The sequence below is a fragment of the Musa acuminata genome, chromosome BXJ1-3 (genome assembly GCF_036884655.1).
Source record: "Musa acuminata AAA Group cultivar baxijiao chromosome BXJ1-3, Cavendish_Baxijiao_AAA, whole genome shotgun sequence".
NCBI lineage: Eukaryota > Viridiplantae > Streptophyta > Magnoliopsida > Zingiberales > Musaceae > Musa > Musa acuminata.
The window spans coordinates 8,547,390-8,569,139 of record NC_088329.1 but is presented as its reverse complement, the minus strand read 5'-3'; the positions used below and the strand labels follow the sequence as shown (position 1 = coordinate 8,569,139).

General features: G+C 37.6%; 2 protein-coding genes and 1 long non-coding RNA gene across 3 annotated transcripts; 1 reads left to right on the top strand and 2 right to left on the bottom strand.

Annotated features, from left to right (window-relative positions):
• Positions 1-2,359: 2,359 nt before the first annotated feature.
• Positions 2,360-10,616, bottom strand: LOC135636942 (uncharacterized). Its single transcript, XR_010496100.1, has 2 exons — positions 10,501-10,616; positions 2,360-2,587 (listed from the first exon to the last, which is right to left on the bottom strand). It is a non-coding gene; the product is annotated as an uncharacterized LOC135636942 (long non-coding RNA).
• Positions 10,617-14,887: 4,271 nt separating this feature from the next.
• LOC135620690 (zinc finger A20 and AN1 domain-containing stress-associated protein 8-like) lies at positions 14,888-16,626 on the top strand. The gene is made up of 3 exons (XM_065123395.1): positions 14,888-15,013; positions 15,139-15,206; positions 15,837-16,626. Exon 3 carries the CDS (start codon positions 15,848-15,850, stop codon positions 16,367-16,369), a length of 522 nt encoding a protein of 173 aa, XP_064979467.1. The 5' UTR covers positions 14,888-15,013; positions 15,139-15,206; positions 15,837-15,847; the 3' UTR covers positions 16,370-16,626.
• A 1,536-nt stretch (positions 16,627-18,162) lies between these two features.
• LOC103977944 (putative pentatricopeptide repeat-containing protein At3g13770, mitochondrial) lies at positions 18,163-21,393 on the bottom strand. Its single transcript, XM_009393610.3, has 2 exons — positions 20,649-21,393; positions 18,163-19,652 (listed from the first exon to the last, which is right to left on the bottom strand). Exons 1-2 carry the CDS (start codon positions 21,124-21,126, stop codon positions 18,217-18,219), a joined length of 1,914 nt encoding a protein of 637 aa, XP_009391885.2. The 5' UTR covers positions 21,127-21,393; the 3' UTR covers positions 18,163-18,216.
• Between the last annotated feature and the right edge of the window lie 357 nt (positions 21,394-21,750).

The window sequence follows — 21,750 nt, the reverse complement described above, 5'->3', positions numbered from 1 at the left end:
CTGACACAAACCTTCATACCTTCTTTTTGTCTTCTTCTGCTCGCACTTTTATCATTACACGTTCGTCCACACTGTTCGTAGCAGTTTTTCAAATAGAATGTCACTCGTACATTTAGTGACATGATTTGAAGTTGGGTCGAAAGTGTTTTAACAGAAATCGTGACTCATTTGCAAGTATATTTCATTGTCTTAATAGCAAAGAAAAAACATTCTTTCGCATAAATTTTTTTTTCTTCAATAAGATAAATAAATGATGAAAAAGAGATTAAACCAAAAAATAATAATGATAATGATAAATTATAAATTATTTATTAATTAAACTAATTCACACTTTCAAAATAAGAACCAGAAACACCAACAGATCATAAACCGTTGGTACAGAAGATTACACAACATTCTAATGCATCATAAACTCGCAATCTACTCTTCGCCTGTATAGAAAGATTCATGTAATAGCACAAAAGGAACTCATCGCTCGTTTGTGGTTAAAGATTTAGAGTTTCAAGAACTTAGAAAAGATTAAGATCGCTTTTGCACCAGTTGTTAGGGTCCCTCGATTGGTTCCAAGCTTGAATGTGATAAGTATATCTTGAATCACATAACTTAAAATGCTTGAATTACCAATGGGGTCAACATGTTAAGTTCTTCATATTAGTCCAATTTATTATCAGCTTTTAATATAGTTTTGATCTGATTATGGTATATCATATCTACTTGTTATATGATAAGAGTTCAAAATAGTATTTTTTTTCATGTATTAAACATTAATTTGATAATACATATCAGATTTATTTATTAAAATTTTAAAATCTCATCCGATATATTTTTAAAGATACTAACTTTAGCTTGATTGATAAGTTAGAGAGAGAGAGAGAGAGAAACACACACAACTAGTGAAAGAAATCCCACTATCTTGACCTAACTTTATAAAGATTGGAAGATCAAGCGGGCAAATGGCTTAGAACATGAGAGAGCCCATTGGAAGCCTAAAACAAACATGAACATGTCCCTTGATTTGATGGTGTTGTTCTTGTCGATTATTAACCAGACACTGGCGAGCGAGGTCAGAACCGACCCCATCGCCATGCTATTGCTTTGAACTTCGAGCTTCACATGCATTACCATATAATAGCACGAATCACCATGTACCAAGTTATTCATCCTCACTTCCTAAGATACGAAGACTTAAAAACACTAAAAATGCCCATTCTGATTCTAACCAAGATTATATATATATATATATATATATATATATAGAGAGAGAGAGAGAGAGAGAAAGAGAGAGAGAGAGAACAGTTAATCCACACTCTATATTACTCTAAAAAACAAAAGAATAAATCAATTTGTGAAACGACATATGGACCCTTACTTTCTTGGTTGGGATCAAAGAAAAAAAATATATAAATGAATTATAATCGAAATCATATATTATCTTTAATGCTTCAAGAGAGAGAGAGAGAGAGGCTTACCCAGATGGGGACAGCAGAACTCATTGTCTCCGGATGTCAGGTCGAAATCCCGAGGTCCCCCCCCCCCCTTCAACAGTCCCGACCCTTGACATCTTCTGCATAATTTTGACATGTCAATGGCCTATTAAGAAGAGCAGACGACTTCACTATTGTTTTGACCTTGTGAACGCGACCATTCTCTCAGTCGACATCAGTGTTCATGCCATGTTCCTGTTCACATTCCGATACATGGGGGCCAGCTCTGTCCCCTTGGAATGGAATCACGAGGTGTGGAACGAGGGAGTCGGAGAGAGCCATGCATGCAGTTTCTCAACCATCGCTGTAGTGCTTGCTGGATTGTTCAAATTCCCAACCCCACTATCCCTGTCATATTATAATCCATGAATTACTACCATGCGATGCAGAACAGCACCAAAGAATTGAAGTCTTTGTCCTTCTGTGGTGGTAAACAAGATCAGATATACTCACAAGAAAAGGGAATAAGCAAAAAAAAAAAAAAAATTGTTTCATTTAACCTAATTAGAAGGTCAGATCGAAAATTTGATTAATCATAGACAGACTAAAGATAATATTATTTTTTAAGAAAAATGCCATAAATGTCTCCATTAAAGAGATCATATATATATATATATATATATATATATATATATATATATATATATATATATATATATATATATATATATATATATATATATATATATATATATATTCAGGCGAAATATCAAAAATTAGAAACTTATAGTTTGCAAGCGATTGATATTAGCTGAATTGAAGAATTATAAAAGAACTACCACTGGTTGAAGTCATGAAAACTGACCACTTTTTAGGAGATAACTTTGAGGACTGATGTGCAACAACAGATGGGACTATTTGATCAGATTAACATGTTGCAGAAATTCAATGACGATATTAACGAGTCATAACTTGGCCAACATCGCTCGCTAGTGTCACCTTAGTGGACTCACCAGCAAATACATCGACAATCTCTATATGATCGTACGAGGTACATGAAGGTAGTCTAATTCGCTGTTGACTTCATTTGTACTCTTTAATTACCCTTCATCTCTTCTATATTTATTATGCATTTATAGTCCTTGCATTCTCCGACTTGAGATCTGATTGAAGTATCAAAGGAAGATTTCGTTAGACCAATGCATGAAATAATTATTTGAAGAAAAAAAAAATAAAACATATTTCAAAGGCTAATTCAGGTAGTACCAAGAAAAACCGATCATTCCGCCACCAATACATCGTACCATCAAAAGAAAACAACGAAAAAGGAAACAAAAGAAAAGAAAAAGAAATTTTCTTCCGATCTTTAGAAGCCAAGGATGCTGTTCTCCACCTATGACTTGAAGTTGTGCGCATTTGGGTACGTACATTTTGCTGGAGAGTAAGGTCAGTTTAGAAGCTTGAGGGAGAAGAAAGGAAGAGCATGTGACCAAAGACGCAAGGCAAAAAAGTGTGGGGGCAGCTTATGACAAAAAGAACATTTCTACTCTTCTTTCCTTCCCTTTTTCTCGTTGTTCTTCGGACCACGAGAAAAGACAAACATTGACGTTCACGGCCACCCTCCTGCTCTCAGATCAAATCAGGGAACAATGCATGCCACCAAGAAATATAGGGAATAAATTTTGATGTGTCTTATCTCTACAAAAAGCAACAAAACTAAAGTAAAAGACATCCACATCTTTGAATGTAGTCTTCGGGTATCCAAGGAAACTACCGAGAAGATGGTAAAAGAGCAAGCACGTTTCAAGAAGTTGAATGGGCAAGCAGAAAGAAACAGGAGCCCGAATGGAACAAATGGTGGGAAAACAGATGAAAATTCAACTAGGCTTTGGCATCGGAAACGAGAGAAACGCTAAAAAAAAAAGGCTCGACAAAATTAATAGATGATTAACTATCATATCGTATTGGATTGCAACAAACTGTCTCAAATTACTAAATGGACAAGCAAAGAGTAGGATCAGAAACAATCAAGTGTATATATGCATGCATTTGCTATAAGCACACCATGATCTTGGAAGTAAGAGCTTGAAGAACTTTCATCTGTGAGAAGACAGATGATGTGAGAACTATAGGCCAATTTTGGCCCATTAACTATACACCAGTAACAGCCGAAGGATCGCATTAAATACACACAAACGACAACTTTCTTTCTTTTATGCATTCTCTACAGAGATCAACCAAAACAATCATGAAGTGGAGAGACTGTTTCCCAAAACTTGCTTCAGCCTCAGCTACTTATCGAACGATGATTAAGTTCGTCAACAAAAGTGTGAAGATTGTCAGCGGTCAAACAACAGACTTTGAACATAGAAGGGCTTTTACGTGACCACTCACTGTCAAAGTTGAAAGATTTGCGGGTACGATTTGCGGTGAAAATGATTCATGTAAGAGTAAGAGTAGAGAGGTGGGTAAAAGTTGAAAGAAGGAAAGAAAGAAAGAAAAAGAGTGGGTGTGTGTTGTTATCTGCTTTTAAGGTGGAGCAGAGAGGGAGGGGGTTTGATGAGGTGCAGCCAAGAGTTACTGTGTGCTCCGTACTCTGAAGCCTTCCTCAGAATTTGGAGTACAAGCATCAGAATCCCTTCACTTTGCCTTTGTGTCCTCCCACTGGTCACCACCGCGACCCCAGGACAAAAAGAACAAAGGACTCTGGGAGGCCCATGACATCCCCAGACTACCACTAATCCTCTTTGCTCACTCTGTTTCAAGGCACAGCTGCAGCTGATCGAGACTCGTGCCCTGGAAAGTCTCTCATTACAACGATTCACAGCCTTGTCCCAATCAGAGCCAGCAACGATACATCAAACTGCACTGCAGTTGTTTTGCGCATAATCTCCCTATCATCTACGTGTTCTCAGCTTCCTCCATTTTTCCACCATTGCCAAACACCGGATGAATAAGGATTAACTGACTTCCTCCGGTGCGGGTTTTATGACTTGACTATTAAGAAGACAGGCTATATTATTTTTATGACTTGATTTAAGAACATTTAGACTAGTAGGAGAATCGCATTACCTTTCTGCAAGCAAACAGCAAGAAAGATAAAGCGCATGGAGACAGCGCGAGCAAGCACCTAGAATGCTTCAATTACCAAGCATTGATTTAGAAGCCAGCAACAAATTGGTCCCTGCCCATAACTTTAGAAACCTTTCAAAGCCAGCTCTTTATCTGTGCCCATAACTAACTGTTGCAGCTCCCACCCCAGGCACAAGTGAAATGGGTTGCGCAGCAGCTTTCTGTGGCTTTGAAGAGTCGTCAGTCTATGATATAGGCTGGCATAAAATGTGTAAGAGCCCCACGGTTCCCAATGAGTTATGACAAAATCAATGATGTTTCTCCTTTAGCTGGTGAATGGCTTTTATTCTCTTCTTTGCTTTTAAATGTGGCCACTTGTGATCCCCACCACATCAAGATTGGTTATCTAACAAGGTAAAGGATCCATGGCCGAAAGATTGGAAGAAATCAATCTCTGGAAGAAACTCCCACACTCAGTATTGAATAAGCTCCCATAATCCTGTTGACTAACAGTTTGGATGAATGAGACTTTTTCCTGAATGTGATAAGAAGAGGACCATGAAACCTTTATAGATGGTTGATAGTTAAGTGAAAACATTTGTCATCCTTGACGTGCTGGCCGACTTCATTCACCGTCAATTAATTGATCATTTTCTAACGAGACAAATTAATCATGTCCTAACTAACAACAAATATGATGTAACCAAAGAAAATCAATGACAAAAAATAAACCTAAAACAATAATGAACACAAGATCCATATGATTCGATGCTACTTGTCTATATCCATAGAGAAACACTTAAATTTTTCATCATGGGGTATAAACTAGAAGTTATCTTGAGTTAATCAGAAATCAAGTTCAAAGGCCATTGCACCCCTCTCACATAGTCTCTCACCCTTTCTAAATCTCCTAGAGAGAAACCTTATTAAAGTTTTTACCTACATGTCTTCTAGCAAAACCTAAAGATACATAGAGTTTTCTTTTATATAAAAATCAATCCATAAATTCCTGGTTTCTTTCTTTTATATGAGAGTTTTCTTCCTACTTGAATATCTTATCCTCTAAGGGCCTTAAAAATATAAATATACTTGTCAACCCTTTAAGCAACGACGGCTGTTTAGTGATAAGAGCTCCTAGTAGTTGCTTCAGCAACAGAGCATCAAGCTAGGGCTAAAGGCACCAACAATGAAATCTTCCCATTCAGTTCATGGCTAAATACCCACAAGTTTCATGATAAAACTATTACTTTTCCTTCTCTTCAGGTCACTTTGATGAGTTTTATGTGTTTTTAGAAAATAAATGCAAAATGCAGTAAAACTTTCCGAGTTCGAATGTCAGTCCAACTTAGAGTTAGATATCAATTATTTCAATAAGACAATGAATTTCTCCTCTTGTATCTAGTCATCTGTTTTCACAACTAGTTTTAAATCCTCTCCCCCCGGTTCATGAAATTTCAATAGTTGAAGCTTTCCACATATTCTATGTATCCTTCTGCTTACATTTTGATTGAGTTCATTGATATCCTTGATTTAAAACTCACTCACTCAGCATATCAAGTAACTGATCTATAAACCATTGCCATAACAAAACTACCTCCAGATTCTCTGCTTTTTCAGGTAGTTTCAATTGCTGAAAATTCTTGAAATCATCTCTTCTGATCCATGGTAGCACACATGAGAGGACATCCCCATTATCAGCCACTCATTCATGTTAAGCTTCTCCGACAAATCTAACTAATAGTGTTCAGAAAGAATCAAATGATTTTGCTAAAATATTATATGATAATCGATTCTGTTAAAACTAAAAAATGAAGGATTTAGAGAAAGAATTAATTAAGAAGTTGAACCAAAAAATGATGTATTACTAAACATAAAAAGGAGTATTTCAACATGATATTGACTTGAATCACCATTCAAGAAGTTTGTATCAAGGAGCATTTTTCCACAAGCCAGGGGTTTAATACCCAATAAAGCGCCTCGTGTGTATCCCACCTATGTGTAACTTGTAATACATATAAATGGAAGGAAAACGAGAAATATACATATGCACACAAGCACATCTGCGTGCAAATATATCTTGATATTGGATATTAAAAGAAATTCCTATCCTGCTTATTCCTATGGAAGATTACTAGGCATAGTTATGTATAATGAGATCAATCCATATACTGAAAGAATACCAAAGACCAAAGTTGTAGAAGGTGGAAAGTGAACAAAACTATACAACCATAGTAACGCATGGAAATCTGGATGTATGTAGATAGTAGAGAGTTTTTTTTTTTCAGTAACAGTATTGTAAGAGTTAAGCAAAAAAGATGATATTCTATTACTAAAGTGTGAAAGTGGGTCGGATGGATCATCTGTTAGAGTTAGCACTAAGGCCTAGCCTAGCTATCATTATAAATCGATCACATATCTGCATCTATATCAAAATTTTGTTAATCTAATTATCTTAGACATGGATGAGACTATGAGTCAATATTCATATACGGGCCTCAATATATGCAGCCATCGAACTAAAATATATGTGATAACTGTGATGGTTTTCAAGGTACATTTGTGCTCCTTTTTCCATTCTCCCTTACTATTCTGACATTTGCTTTCTGGACTTTCTATAAGAAATATCATTAGTGAGTCCAAATCAATGGCTTAACTATTTGTCGCTAACATATATGGCTCATCATATATATACATATATATATATATATATATATATATATATATATATATATCAGAAATGTAACCATATCTATGTAGCACAAATGCGATTAAAAAATTCAGAATCTGTCCACTATTTATATTCATATTTGCATCCAATGATTAATAGCAGGTATAAATAAGGTTTTCCAAGTATATAATTTATATTTGATCTGTTTCCAACCCTAATCATGAGGAAAATGAGAGTTAGATTAGTCCAAAATAAGTTAAAAGGATAATATGAGAAACCAAGAGTAGGAGATTAGTCATATTGTGATCATTGTTTGATTATCATAAGAACTGAGTATAAAAAATCTAAATCTGGATATTCTTAATGTTTATTATCTCTTATAATGCCTCACAAGAATACAAAAAAACATCAACGGAAAAATTCATTGAATGCTTATCAGATAATTAAATAAGTGAACATTCTTCATAAAATCAATCAATCATCTCTAATATGAATGCATGGGGAAACCACCAGAGATATGTTCTATATAGAAGTAAAGGCTAATTATGTGAATGAAGTTATGCATGTCATGTCTCTTGCACAGTCCTGATTAGTGCCTAAGGATTTAATCAAGCTACTCAGATAATGGCGGCTGATATGATGCAGACTGAAACAAGTCCACCAGCAATAGCAAAAGAATTGTAGCACAATTTGTAAATAAGATGATTAAAAGACCAACAACATAAAATTTGATTCTCTTTAAATTTGTAGGAAGAATAAAAGTAAAAGATAATTCATATAAGAATGACACCTGCACACAATAATTAAGAATGGCAGCAAGAAAAGAACCTGTCTGGAATTTTGCAATGTAAGGCATTTTAGATGATGACTAGATAAAGTCAACCAGGACCACAGCTATAAGCTCGTTCCCTTATAAAAGGCTCATGTTTAAGATATACAAACTGGTAACACACCAATATGCAAGTTAGAATAAAGCTAAAAGCCAAAGCCGGATGAAAGAAATGTCTTGATCATATTATTTAACATTGCAATAGGGTGATCAAGTTCCTTGCTCTGCCATAAGCAAAGCAAATTGAAAAATGATGCCAGTAATGGTTCGATCTAATATAAATACAGGTTGTAACACAGCTGAAAGTGGCAGAAATACTACTCATATTAACATAAGTGTGAGAAAGTTAGGATTTAGGATGAAAATAATAACTGATAATTGAAGGTATTAAAGTCTGGTATTTGCTATTCTTCTTAAATTTTTTTTTCTTTTAGTTACTCTTCTGAACATGTGAATGATATATCTAGGCACAAGCATAAAATCCTGAATGGAGGTGCTCAAAAAAGCACTGGCTAGACCACTTATTAGTTGGTAAATAGTCTATTGATTTAAGAACTAAATCTTAGAGCGTTGGGAATGAATGAAGGAAACATGAAAGGCATGCCAAGAAAAACTTCTGGAACAGATTATTTATGGCCATGAACAGATCATTCATGGAGGTGTTCCGTGCATTTTGACAGAAGTCATCACTCCACCAGTCAACATAGAAGCAAACATACAAAAGTATATAATTCAATACTGAGTACTTCTTTTCTTGCCAACTTTTACTGATATGAAGAGATTAGAAAACTGATTCAAGTAATCCTTCAAGAATCTTAAAAACTAGACTGCAGCTGCACCAGTCCAGATGATCATGCCAAACAGATTAAATTTAATGGCCGACCAAAATTGTAGAAGAAAAAACCTGACAACCAATAATTTTTGAAGAATCTTTGGGTTCTCAGATTTTTGCCTACATCTTATTTTTTGTTAAAAAATGGATTTAAGTTGGATTCCATTGTCCCAAAAGGTCGAAGTGAACTTTAAATGGTGATATAGAATGGGGCATGTAACAAATAGCTGAAGTTGAATTGACTTTGAAGCATTAATTAGAGCCAGATTAGAAAATGGAGAAGGCACCAAGGCTTGGATAAAAGGCATGGAGGGCAACGAAGATGAAGAAATAAATAGTTGAATCTCACCCAACTAAGAATACGATGTCATTTGAAGGTTTCGATGTCAAAGGAGATGCAGATAATGAGAGACAGAAAGCTGCCAATTTAAAGATGGCACAATGGATGAGAATTTGCATGACAGGTATCTCGTAAACAAGTTAGTATCATCTATTGAGTTTATGTTGGATAACTGATTACTGTAAAATTATGCATATCTCATCATGCACAATAATGAATGTTGCACCTATTAACTAATTTTCCAGATCTGTCAAATCAATCAGTATCTACTCCCAAAGTGCAATTCTGGTCACTCGAAGAAAATCTTAGTCCAAATAATGATCCCATATTACCGAATTCTAATATGCTAATCTGCTGAAGACCTTTGTAGAAATAAAAAGAATCAGGCGATTTACAGAGCAAGAAAAACTACAGAAAGAGATGTACTAGAAGAAAGACTGCTCCACAGCCTTGAAAACTTAATCTTGATCTTGCTTTAACAGAATAAAGAAATTGAATATATAATATACCTGCAGTTGTGTGGGAATGGCAGCACGCATGAGCTCAGTAGCTCCAAGAGTTAAAGTTCATGCACTTAGACACTGTTGAAATCAATGCCTAACATGGTCAAGTTCTAATGTAGGACATAAGAAATCAACACGATCATGCTTCAGCAGTATAGATGACATGGCACACTCAGATGCTTTGGTTAAAAAAGCAATTCTGATCTTTCTTCCTCCAACAAGATACAATTAGCGGCAATGATTATTCATTCAAGTAAAAGAAAAAAAATGAAGACCATCAGACACTCTGACGATTTTCAACTAGTTCGGATGTTGAGTTCGATCTAATGCTCATAGGACATCACAAATAAGAAAAAGATCTGACCAACAATTCCAGGTGAAACCTTGGTGTCATATACATAGATCCCATATGAGCACCTGTATCCCAACATTATATATATATATATATATATATATATATATATATATATATATATATATATATATATATATATATATATATATATATATATATATATATATATATATATATATATATATATATATATATATATATATATATATGCTAAATCTTGTTTTGAACAAACACGAAACCTCGAATGACCTGTTCGAGTGACTCCCGTTGATATATAATGCAGATAAAATACCAACCGAGATTGCGGCAATACGAACTGAGTTGAGTTCTGTCTCGGAAGTTTCAGAGGAAAAAGAAAGAGTTCGGATAGATCTGACGATCCAAGTTTAGGTTATCTTCCAGAAATTATTTGGTAGTGTGTGCATATAAGATCAGATGCATCAATAGACGATCAAATCAAGAACTAACTTCACGTACCGATCTAGGCGCTCAATCGATCCACCATGTAAAGCGCGACGGCGACGAGCACTTCCGCGCCCATCAAGAACGAACCCTAGGCGTCTCCACGAGAAGAGAAGGGCTCCTTGATGAACGAAGCGGACAAGAAAAAGGAATCGACGAAGGCAAGAGTATATATAAGGAATCATTTTCCAATATCACCCTTTTAATTTTGTTATTTACATATACACGTTTCGAATGTGGCCTTCAAACAGGAGTATATTTGCAAAGACGCCCTTCACTCGACAGCCATTCAAACTATAATTAAGGCTTAGACAATTTGGGATGCATAATTTTGTAAATTTAAAAGGGCATTTTCTGAAAAAAAAATAATAAATTTAGTCACCATTAACTACAATAAATATTAAATGAAATATTGGGGACGTATGGAAAATTGAAGATATATGGAGGGCTTAAGTATAATATGTCCCATGAACTTGAAATGGGTCATAAAGGCCCATGTCTATTTCTCACTAACACAGTAATTTTCCTATTTACCCTTATTGTTTTAAGATTAGCATATATATCCACATGCATATCTTTATAGTTAGTCACCATTAGCTATCATAATTTAGCTTTTAGTTGAAGCTCTAATTAATATTAACACTAACAAGATAATGATAATAAGTGTTAGAAGTGATTAGTTTAGGGTTTTTTTTTATGGATATCAACAATGATGACATCCAAAAAGAATAATAATATTTGGAGGGATATATATTATATTAAAATTTTCAATAGCAAAAATATTTATTTTCAAATTTTACAAATATATAATAGACAACTTCTTATTGTAAGATAAGTTTGATGATAATTAATGTTTTTCATGATTAGGAGCACAATAATTATTAGATTTTTTTATTAGGGCTAATTGGCCTATTAATTTTAGTAAACCTAAATTAAATCAAATCTAAATTATTAATAAAAATATTTTAATTAAAATTAATAATAATATAATTATCAGTCAATCTTAATCTTATCTATTTTCGATGTGAGATTAATTCTTCTAATTTTTCCTTCCTCGAGGGCTCATAAAGACTTAGGTCAAACTCTTGGTACATATAAGACGTAGCTTAATGATGACTTCATGTTATAACGAGTCCTTTGATTTTTGACCTAAACTATTTGTTAAAATATTTAAATTAAAATTAATAATAATACATTCGATCCGTATAAATCAATTTTAATCTTACTCATTTTAATATAAAATTAATTAAAATATTATATTTTCACTTCCAACATCAAACCAATTATGATTGTTGTTTTGCCTGATTTAAACAGAGAAAATGTTCCATAAATGCACTGAACACAAATCAAAGCCTTTTGATAGCACAAGATGTGTACCAATTGATAGATTGATAATAATTCTTAGAAAACTAAAGAAATTATCATATTTTCTATCGTAAATATATGGACATGATGAGGCCTCTGTCATGATGAGTTAAGTTTATGTTTTTTAAGTGTTAACTAGCTTAATCGGTGAAAATATAGCTTTTTATAATTTATTGCATGGTGCTGTCATCAGCCAAAAATAAAAACTTACCTTTTACGAATAATATAATCTCAATTCAAAGTTATATATACTCCAATCATGAATATGAATTTTTTATTTATAAGATAAGATTATGTATATTTTATGGAAAGTTTTTATATATTAAATTAAGCTTTCACTATCAAAATATATGTAGACAACTAATAAATATAATTATAGTTAGTAGTCGCCATGCTCTCCAAACCGAACGTTGGATTATATATTTGGAGAATGTCAACCCACATATCCATCCTCTAAAGAAGTAAACAACTCCAACGTCCCATCTTATCGCAGTACGGCCGACCGAAAAGGCAAAATGCTCATTCAGATAGTGAGTACAGTACGAATGCATCGTAAAAGTCAATTCTCGATGGATTAAGTCTAAACCATTGTTTTTGAGGAGTTTTATTGGTTTACTCGTATTTTTTTAAAGACATTAGTGTAGTTAAAACCAAGATATGCAAAATTGTACTGTACCGATGTTTCGAGATTAGCTCGGTACGATACGGTATCGATGTATTGAGCGATATACTAGGGTGTATCGAGCGGTACATCCTGTTGTATTGAATAATTGTATATATTTTTTGTACTGTAGCACTGTAGCACTGTTACAGTACAACATTATAGTACTGTAACATTGCTATAGTGTAATACTATAGCACTATAACGATACCAGATGATCCGCGTACCAATACGTATCGCCCGTATCGGGTGATACCATTCGGTACTACATACCATGGTTAAAACATTGTATACGGATTTAAGAGTCATGTAAGATAAGAGAAACAAAAAATTAGGGCTTCAACACTGATGTGAGGGATGAATAGCTTTCATTCATTGTTTTACCCGTTTATTATGCCTTTAATTTTAGTTTATTTTTCTAAATTTCAATACCATCATATGATATACTTGATATTCAAAATTGAGCTTGAATAATAAGGTGAGATTAATATCTTTTTGTCATATTTATTATTTTGAAAATTGGTTGTTGAGATTAATAGTTACAAAAGATATATGATTATTTTTGGTCATATTTATTATTATTATTATTATTATTATTTATTATCGATATCTCTTACCTCTCATTGAGGTAAGAGATAACCAATTTACGTACTGGTACATTGTACTTTCATGTTGTACTACGAAATAGAAAGTCAACGCAGAGGGTCTTTGCAATTGTCCATGTCAAGCTGGCCATTCTAATCACTCTTCCATCTCTCTCCAGCTTTTTCTCTCTTTACATATATTCTACGACTTCACTCTTAATTCTATATTGGCATTGCAATTTGGGTTAATTGGGCTGAGTTAGTGTCGTATTCTCCGCAACAAAGCTCGACCTGAGTTGACCTCTCTGGTCAACTCCCTTAATAAACACAAAAAAATGTTGAGAATTAGATTCCGAAACACTTTCCACGCGAAAACTGTTTTAGAAAACAAAAAAACAGATGTGCAATAGTAGCGGACTTACCCTATAAAGCACCTCCCCCGCACCAATAGGCTCGTCTTCCTATTTCAAGCCTGCACGAGCCGAGAGAGAGAGAGAGAGAGAGAGAGAGAGAGGTGACTGCGGGCGTGAACAGGGCACGCCATCCATGGAGACGAAGACCCTCGCCTGCGTCGCCATCGTCGCCGCTGCCTCCGCCACGGCAGCGTTAGCCCACGAAGGCCACCACCACGGCGCCCCTGAGGCAGCGCCTCCGCCCCCGACGGGCGGCGCGTTCGCAACCGTCCCTTCTCTGGCGGCACTCGTCGGGGCGTCCCTCCTCTCCTTCGTGGTCTCCTACTTCAACTAAAGCTGAACAGTCTGTTGATCTCCTTTTCTGTAGTCTTTCATGTCTGGCTTGCGTCGTTCTCGGTTTGCTTGCTGTTGTTTGGGTTGCGTTCTGTCGTTGTGTTATTTCATGCAATCATGTTGAATAAAGACATCCTTTCTTCCTGCATACAAGTTCAGAATCAGGCAACAAAAGGAGTGCACAGAGAGAGAGAGAGAGACAGAGAGAGAGTATGGCCCAGTATGAAGCACTCGTGAGAAGAAAGAGGAAGGTGGATAACAATGTATTACTGGCCCAGTACGGCCCAACATGATGAACATGACGCGTGAACTCGAACAAGAACTAATACACTAACCAATCGGATAATGAATAGAATTAGTATTCTGACTTAATCAGACTACCTAAACATTATTTTAGTCAAGATTTTAAATCTTGATTATATCAAATTTGGTAATATATCAGACTAATGGATATCAATTTACCGGATGGTGTATTCATCCATATTGATGAAAAAAAAAAGGAAAATTAGATACCAATTCATTTTATTTATTTATTATCTGTATCAATCATTATATGACTTAAGAAAAATAAAATCCAATAATTTATTATTTTGTTGAATCTAATTATTTTTTGGGTTATCCGAATTAGATGGTGGAGCCCTCATTTGCACGACCTTTAAACTTGGGCTACTTTCTCTAGGCAAACAGGACGGATCGCTTTTCCATTGGTTGTGATCGCTGTACGCTATGGGTCCCGCAGCTCTCCGCCACTGGAGATTGCTGCTTCGCTGATGGGTGCCTCGGCCAAGACAGGTAGGCTGCGCCAGCTTTAAAGCTGGCCAACTTCGTACGCCCATAGAGAGGTGTATGCGACGCGACCTTTCTGCCGCCCATGCGCCCGCGGGTCGAATCCCCTCGTACGCAGCAGCAGCAGCGAGGTGGGCGACGCCGTCGCAACGCAGAAAACTCCGGTCGGCCGATGCGGCCCCGCGCATAGAGGTTCCTGTGCGGAGCATTGGAAGATAAGCACGGCGAAGAAGGGGGCGTCTCATGTACGCAACGATGGCCAGCGAAGCAATAAATACCTCCTCCCCTCGGCTCCTCTGTCCTTTCCAATTCTGGTCTCTCTCACCTTAACTCTCCTTTTGGAGCCCTCGATTCCACGATTCCGAGGCGATTTCCGGCCGCTGAAGGTTAGGACTTCGATTCCCTGCCCCTTTATCTGCACTGGTTTGATGGTTAATTCCATATTCAATTCGTCCGGTGGAGGATCTGCGTTTCGTTTGCTTACATGCCTTCTGTTGTCGTCTCTGCGCAGGGATCGTCGAGCGTTTTGATTGGCGGAGATCGCCGCAGGCGAATCGCGAAGAGGGCTGATCCTAAAAGGTACTTTTTTTCCCCCTTATTGTTCGAGGTTTTAAAATTTTGGCTGAAATGAATTGTTTCTTTTAATCTTTGGGGTATCTTTTTTATTGTTCATCACGAAGAAGGACTTCGAATCGATGGAAGAAGGATGATTCCGTGCTCGTGAACTTTTCCTGGATGCTCATTTTTCCTAGAGATGCCTTCCTAGACTCTGATCTTTGGATCTGCAAACAAGAAATACAAGAGATTCCCAATAATTGATTTCCACTCCGTTAAATATGAAAAAGATGTGAATTTGACTTGTGTAATCTGCCCCTTTTTGTTAGTTCAGCTGTTCGCGAGGAGTTTGGGAATTGGTTTGAGGGTATACCCAGCGGTTGCTGTGGGCTTCTGTTCTTCTTCGTGTTATATGTCAATTTTTTTCTTATCCCAAGCAAAATTGTCGAGAGCTTAGGAACAAAGTATTTATTTGTTAGTTTAATCTTCTTCTGGAGCAAAGTTGTGTTCTTTTTTGTTTGTTTGGTGTGCGAAGGTTAGACTGGGGTTATGGGTTGCGCGAATCAAATAGAGTTCTTAGATATATTACTTATTAGATCTTAATCAAGATGTAAAAGATTTTTCCTATTCTCAACCTATTCTGCTGTGATGCAGGAGAGTTTGCAATGGAGCACGATGAGACCGGATGCCAAGCACGTGAAGGACCAATCCTTTGCATCAACAACTGTGGATTCTTCGGAAGTGCCGCAACCATGAACTTGTGCTCCAAGTGCCACAAGGACATGATTCTCAAGCAGGAACAGGCCAAGATGGCGGCATCCTCGATCGACAGCCTCGTGAATGGCAATGGCAATGGCAGTGGCAGTGGAAAAGAGCCTGTCGTTTCGGGTAATGCTGTTGTTGCTGTTGGCTCCATGGAGCCGAAAGTGATTTCAGCACAGTCATCCGATGCTTTAGCCTCAAACGAGGCCGGAGAGGCAAAGGCGAAGGAGGGTCCAAACAGGTGTGGCACCTGCAGGAAACGCGTTGGTCTGACTGGTTTCAGTTGTCGGTGTGGGAACCTTTTCTGTGCTGTGCACCGCTACTCGGATAAGCACGACTGCCAATTCGACTACCGAAAGGCGGCCCAGGATGCAATTGCCAAAGCAAACCCTGTCATTAAGGCCGAAAAGCTTGATAAGATCTAGAGATATGGGTTAAAGGTTAATGAACTCTGTTCCGATGATCTCCACGTTATCATCATGCCTTTTCTGTCAGTTGGCTGGATGTTGGTGTCCTTTGATCCTATATATATGGCTGGAGGAATGATGCATGGGGCATCCTTGCAGCCTCTCAAGAACCTCTATCTTGTTGATTGGAAAAGGTTTGCATGTTGGATCTGGTGTGTAATCTTTAATTTGTGCTGGTTTGCATGGTGGATGAGTACAACGTTATGCTTTAGTTAGGTTTGTGACTTAGTTTCATGGTTATTATGTTACAAGTCTATCGATCCTAGTAATAATCAGCTAGTGCATGGAAATGCCCAATCTTTTGTTCCATCTTATAACAAGGTAAGACTGCCTGTTTTGTTAATATGCAGATCACTCACTGCTTGTCATGCTCCATTGACAGCAAGGTAGTGTGGTTTTCCAGGAAAGACAGGATATTATCGAACCATCTGTTTACTCGTTCTGTATTGCAGTTTTACTGTAATGCTTTTCTGCTTTGTTGTGCATGTTACTGCTGCATGGTGCAGTAATTTGTCAATGGCAGATGTGGCCCTCTTGTATTGAACACATACATTCTTTTGGTTTGCTGATACTCCACAAGGTAATTAGATAGTTCATCAGAAATTGTTAACAAGATACATGGTCTCTTGGTGGCAATTTCACTGATGTTTCGTTACTCTTGTTGGTCTCACTATTGTCGAATGAGATGTGGACAAGATGTGTGCATGTATCTTGTTTTTTCTCCGCTATGCAGCTGCTGTAGATGCCTCTCATTTTCCCCTGGAAGGGGGCGAGTGCTTTGTGATGGCTTGTCGACGGTCCATAACGAGTAGCTTTAGCTTTTCATTGCTTCCCACAAGTCCCTGATTTGATGCAGTTCCTGCTGGAGAAGACGTGATTCTATTGGCTTCAATTGGATCCTCAAATCATACACAGCTTCCCAATCTGTAAGAACCGTCGTGTACTTTACTAAACATAAGGTCTACTAAGCTTTGTTGCCAACTTCAGCTGCCACACGCTAACTAATAGGATCTGTTGTCAGCTAAAAGAACAGCAAAATTACCTGTGCCAAAAGGAAGAACATCCGGTGGAAGAACCGAGCCTGAATGAAATAGAGAAGAACTGCTACTGTGACCGTAGCACGGATTGCCACAGCTGCAGTTGCAAAGTAGAATACAATATAAATTTCGATTCACACATCTTGAGTGATTGAGAATGTAGGAAAATAGAGTTGCTGCTCTTCGTGCCTCAACACATTCACTCACCTTCCAAATACCAACTGTGTGTGAAGTAACAAGACAAAAAGAGAAAGCCATCCTGCCATACTCTGGTTTACTTCTCCATGTCCTGCCAAAATAAAGTTGTATCATTGAATTGACCTGACCCATTCCGGTTGAACTAAGGAGATCCACTTTCTTTTTCTGTATTCAATCACAGAAATGGATTCAACACTTTTGAGAATAATATTCTGGTTTACTTCACCACATCCTTTTGAAAAAACAGATAGCGAGACGTCAGTGTATTAGATTTTGGCCCTTTTTTTTTTGTCAGAGATATATATAACGCAACAATATGAAATTTGGATTCTGAACAGACATCCTTACCTTATAATTATGAATTGACAGAAGCCCAATGAATACATGAGGCAGTAAAGCCAATGATAACTTATAACGAGGAGGCAGAGCCCACATGAATTCCATTTGCTTATCTGTATGACTTCAGCAGTAAACCAACGTGCAGAACATCCGATAGAGGATACAAATCCTGAAAAGGAAGATTCGGCAATGCTAGTTCCAATGATATAGATAAGTAGAAGAATTGCTTAATCACCAGTAGTCTCTACAGGTACAAGTCCCTCTGACAATTAGGTGGAATCGGTTGCTATCCCTCAGAGATATATATCTTGCATATACCTTTGACACATACTTGGCAAAATTGTGACAATCAACACAGATCCGAAGGTTCTTTGTAATACGAATCAACTTGCAAGGGGTACTGCCCATCAACCCAAAAGCTATTGCCAGTTTCTCACTATGTCCAAGCAGGATGCTTTCCTTCTGCTCATCATCCACATCATGCAATACACAGCTAAGGTCTGGAACATAACCTGCTTCTTTGATCCTTTCATATAGCTCCATAATCTTGGCATTTATCTGTTCCCTCTGGGGATGCGACCGATCACTGGAATAGAAAGTATGCATGGTTTTGTCAAGATTGATCCAACTTCTGCCTGGTTCTTTTGTCACTGTCCTCTCTTTCATCAATTCCCTGACTCTGGCGACATCTTGCCATCTTCCGGCAGCAGCATAAATATTAGAGAGTATCACAAAGTTCCCTGAATTTTCTGGCTCAATATCGAGAAGCTTTTGAGCAACAAATTCTCCGATGGAAACATTAGCATGAACTCTACATGCACCCAGAAGAGAACCCCACATGGCTGTGGTTGGTTCAAAGGGCATGCACTTCATTAAGTCCAAAGCCTTCTCTATTCTCCCAGCACGTCCGAGTAGATCTATGACGCATCCATAGTGCCCTATATCTGGTTTCATCCTTTGACCATTAACCATAAAGTCAAAAAAATCTAAACCCTCATCAACCAATCCACCGTGACTGCACCCAGACAGGACAGCCAAAAAAGAAACACCATCAGGCCTCACCTCTTGGACCATGGACTTAAAGAGACGAACAACCTCACTCCCTAAACCATGCTTACCATATCCTGCAAGCATTGCATTCCAACTTATCACAGATCTCTCAAGCATGTTGTCAAAGATTTTTCTTGAATATATTAAGCTACCACACTTGGAATACATGTCAATCAGAGAGTTTTGCAAGACAACATAAAATGGAAGTTCACATCTGATTACCAAACCATGCACTTGTCGACCATAATCCAAAGCAGCAAGTCCAGAGAGTGCATTTAAAAGACAGGAAAAGGTAACGTAGTTGCATTCCATTCCCTCTTTATGTAGTAATTTGAACACTTCCAAGGCTTCCGCATCAAGACCCAACTGGGCATATCCAGAAATAATGGCAGTACAAGAAACAACATCCCTGTCAGGCAACATGTCAAAGACTCTCCGAGCATCATCGATTTCGCTGGCCTTTGCATACATGTCAAGCAGTGAACTCCCAACAAACATATGAGAGTCAAAGTTGGTCTTGAGTGCTAGGGAATGAATCTGCCTGCCATGTTTAGGCCCAAAAGGACCAGTACAAGAAGTGAGCACCGTAGCGAAAGTGTATTCATCTGGCAATTGACCTGTGAATTCATGCCATGGGATAAAGATTCAATATAGCAGCATCTGATGTATTTTGACTCTAGTCATTTGGATTTTCCCAGTTCTTCTATCCTTATTTTGGGAATAAGTCAGCAGGGAACACAGAAAACAAAAGATCCAATAGAAGTAATGTTGATGCTCTGTAAGCTACAAAGCAACACAAGATTATGGTTTTTACTAAAGAGATCAACCGGGAATTGGTGCAGTGGTTGATTCCGCTCTTCACCTTGAAAAGGTTCTTGGTACAAATCTCCATCAAGGTACTGCCTTAAGCATTTGAGGTAGTTAATTCTCTTGGTACACAGGAGTATAGTACTACATCACCAATTACTCCCTCTGTAATTCTAAAAGAAAAAGGTCCTTACGAAAGAGAAGAAAAGCATATCTTCTCTATGCTTTATATCACAACAAATCATTGTGTCTTGAAGAGCTTATGATATTATGTCTAAAGAATGATATCATATATAAGATGGTAATTTAAATGTTCTCACTGAGCTGTTCCCTAAATCTTGATAGATTCATCTGGAAATCAACTTAAACATTGTAAGCTACTTAGAAGATAGGAAACTGATGCAGCTGCAATTTCCCTCTTTATCTGTTATGAGTTATAGACACAAATTATTATAAACAAAAATAGGTCCATTTACAACTAATGGATTTTACTATCACTAATATAAACAACTTTGATATAAGATGATGTGTAAAATCATTTATGAGAACATGTAATAGCTGTTCATTTGAACAGATCAAGCATCGCACCCAAATACTTGTTTTTTAAAGTAGTAATAACTCAAACTTGTAAAGGTTGTCAAGAACATCAAGCTCTTGAGTCTGTGGAACATGTTCCTTCTCTATGTTATCCTGCCTTAAATGTGTTGAATGGTTCAGGTGATAGATACCTAGATGACTGGAATTACCCAAACTGAAGATTCAAATATAATTATGATGCAATAGAAAGTAACAATATTCAGCTTTACCGGCTTCCATCATCTTAACAAACAGCTCCAAGGCCTCAGCGCGGTGACCCTTCTGAGAATATCCTGAGATCATGGCGGTCCACGAGACAACGTTCCTTTCAGGCATTGCCTCGAGCATGTGGCGAGCGTCGTTCAAGGAGTCGCACTTCACATACATGATGAGCAGCCGGGTGGCGAGGTACACGGAAGGGAGGTACTGGGACTTGATCATGTGGGCGTGGACCAATTGGCCCTCTAGGAAGGCCCTTCGGTCGATGCACGCGGTCAGGAGGGCGTCGTACCCGTGGAACCTGACCTCGGTGCCGAGCGTAGCCATTCCCGACAGCGCCTCGTGGAGTCGACCTTGGAGGCAGAGGGGTTTGAGGTTTGAATCTGGCGGGAGCGGCGGCGGGCTCGTTTGGCAGGAGAGTTGGCGAGGGCGGTCGCTGTCTTTGAAGTGGATACGGCGGAGCAGGAATACGCGGCTTCGACCGTGCATTTAGAAGAAACGGGAAGTGCTCGAAATGAAAATACAAACATAGAACGGGCTGAAGTTATCGTACATGTGTGCTGATCGCCGAAACCTGATCCGTACGCAAATCCTAAAGCATTTCGGATGGATATGATGGTGGGAAGGGACGAGAATACCCTTCTATCCTGTTTAATGTGGTTACGATGATCCTGGCGTTGACTTGGCTTGCCGTGTCAGCGAAGACCAAGTCAACCGCACGAGGCGTGAGCACAGTCAGGACCACTTGTGATGCGATGCGATGGTTGACTTTTGGTTATAGTTGGCTTGAGCTACGATCGGTGTGAAAAATGTCCATAATGTGAGTCATATAATAAAACGAAGCCTTTGACCACAGCAATTCTGCATCCAAGAAGCAAAACAGATCCCTGTCCCTTCAAATTTTAATATAATATTTTTGACCTTCTATATATATATATATATATATATAATTTAGATTGTAAGTTATTAAGTGGTCAACAGCATTCTTATATATATATATATATAATTTAGATTGTAAGTTATTAAGTGGTCAACAGCATTCTTTAAATCGTTGGTTTGGTATAGGGCGCTTTAATTTTCGCATGATAACGGGAACGGAGGAAGATGAAACGG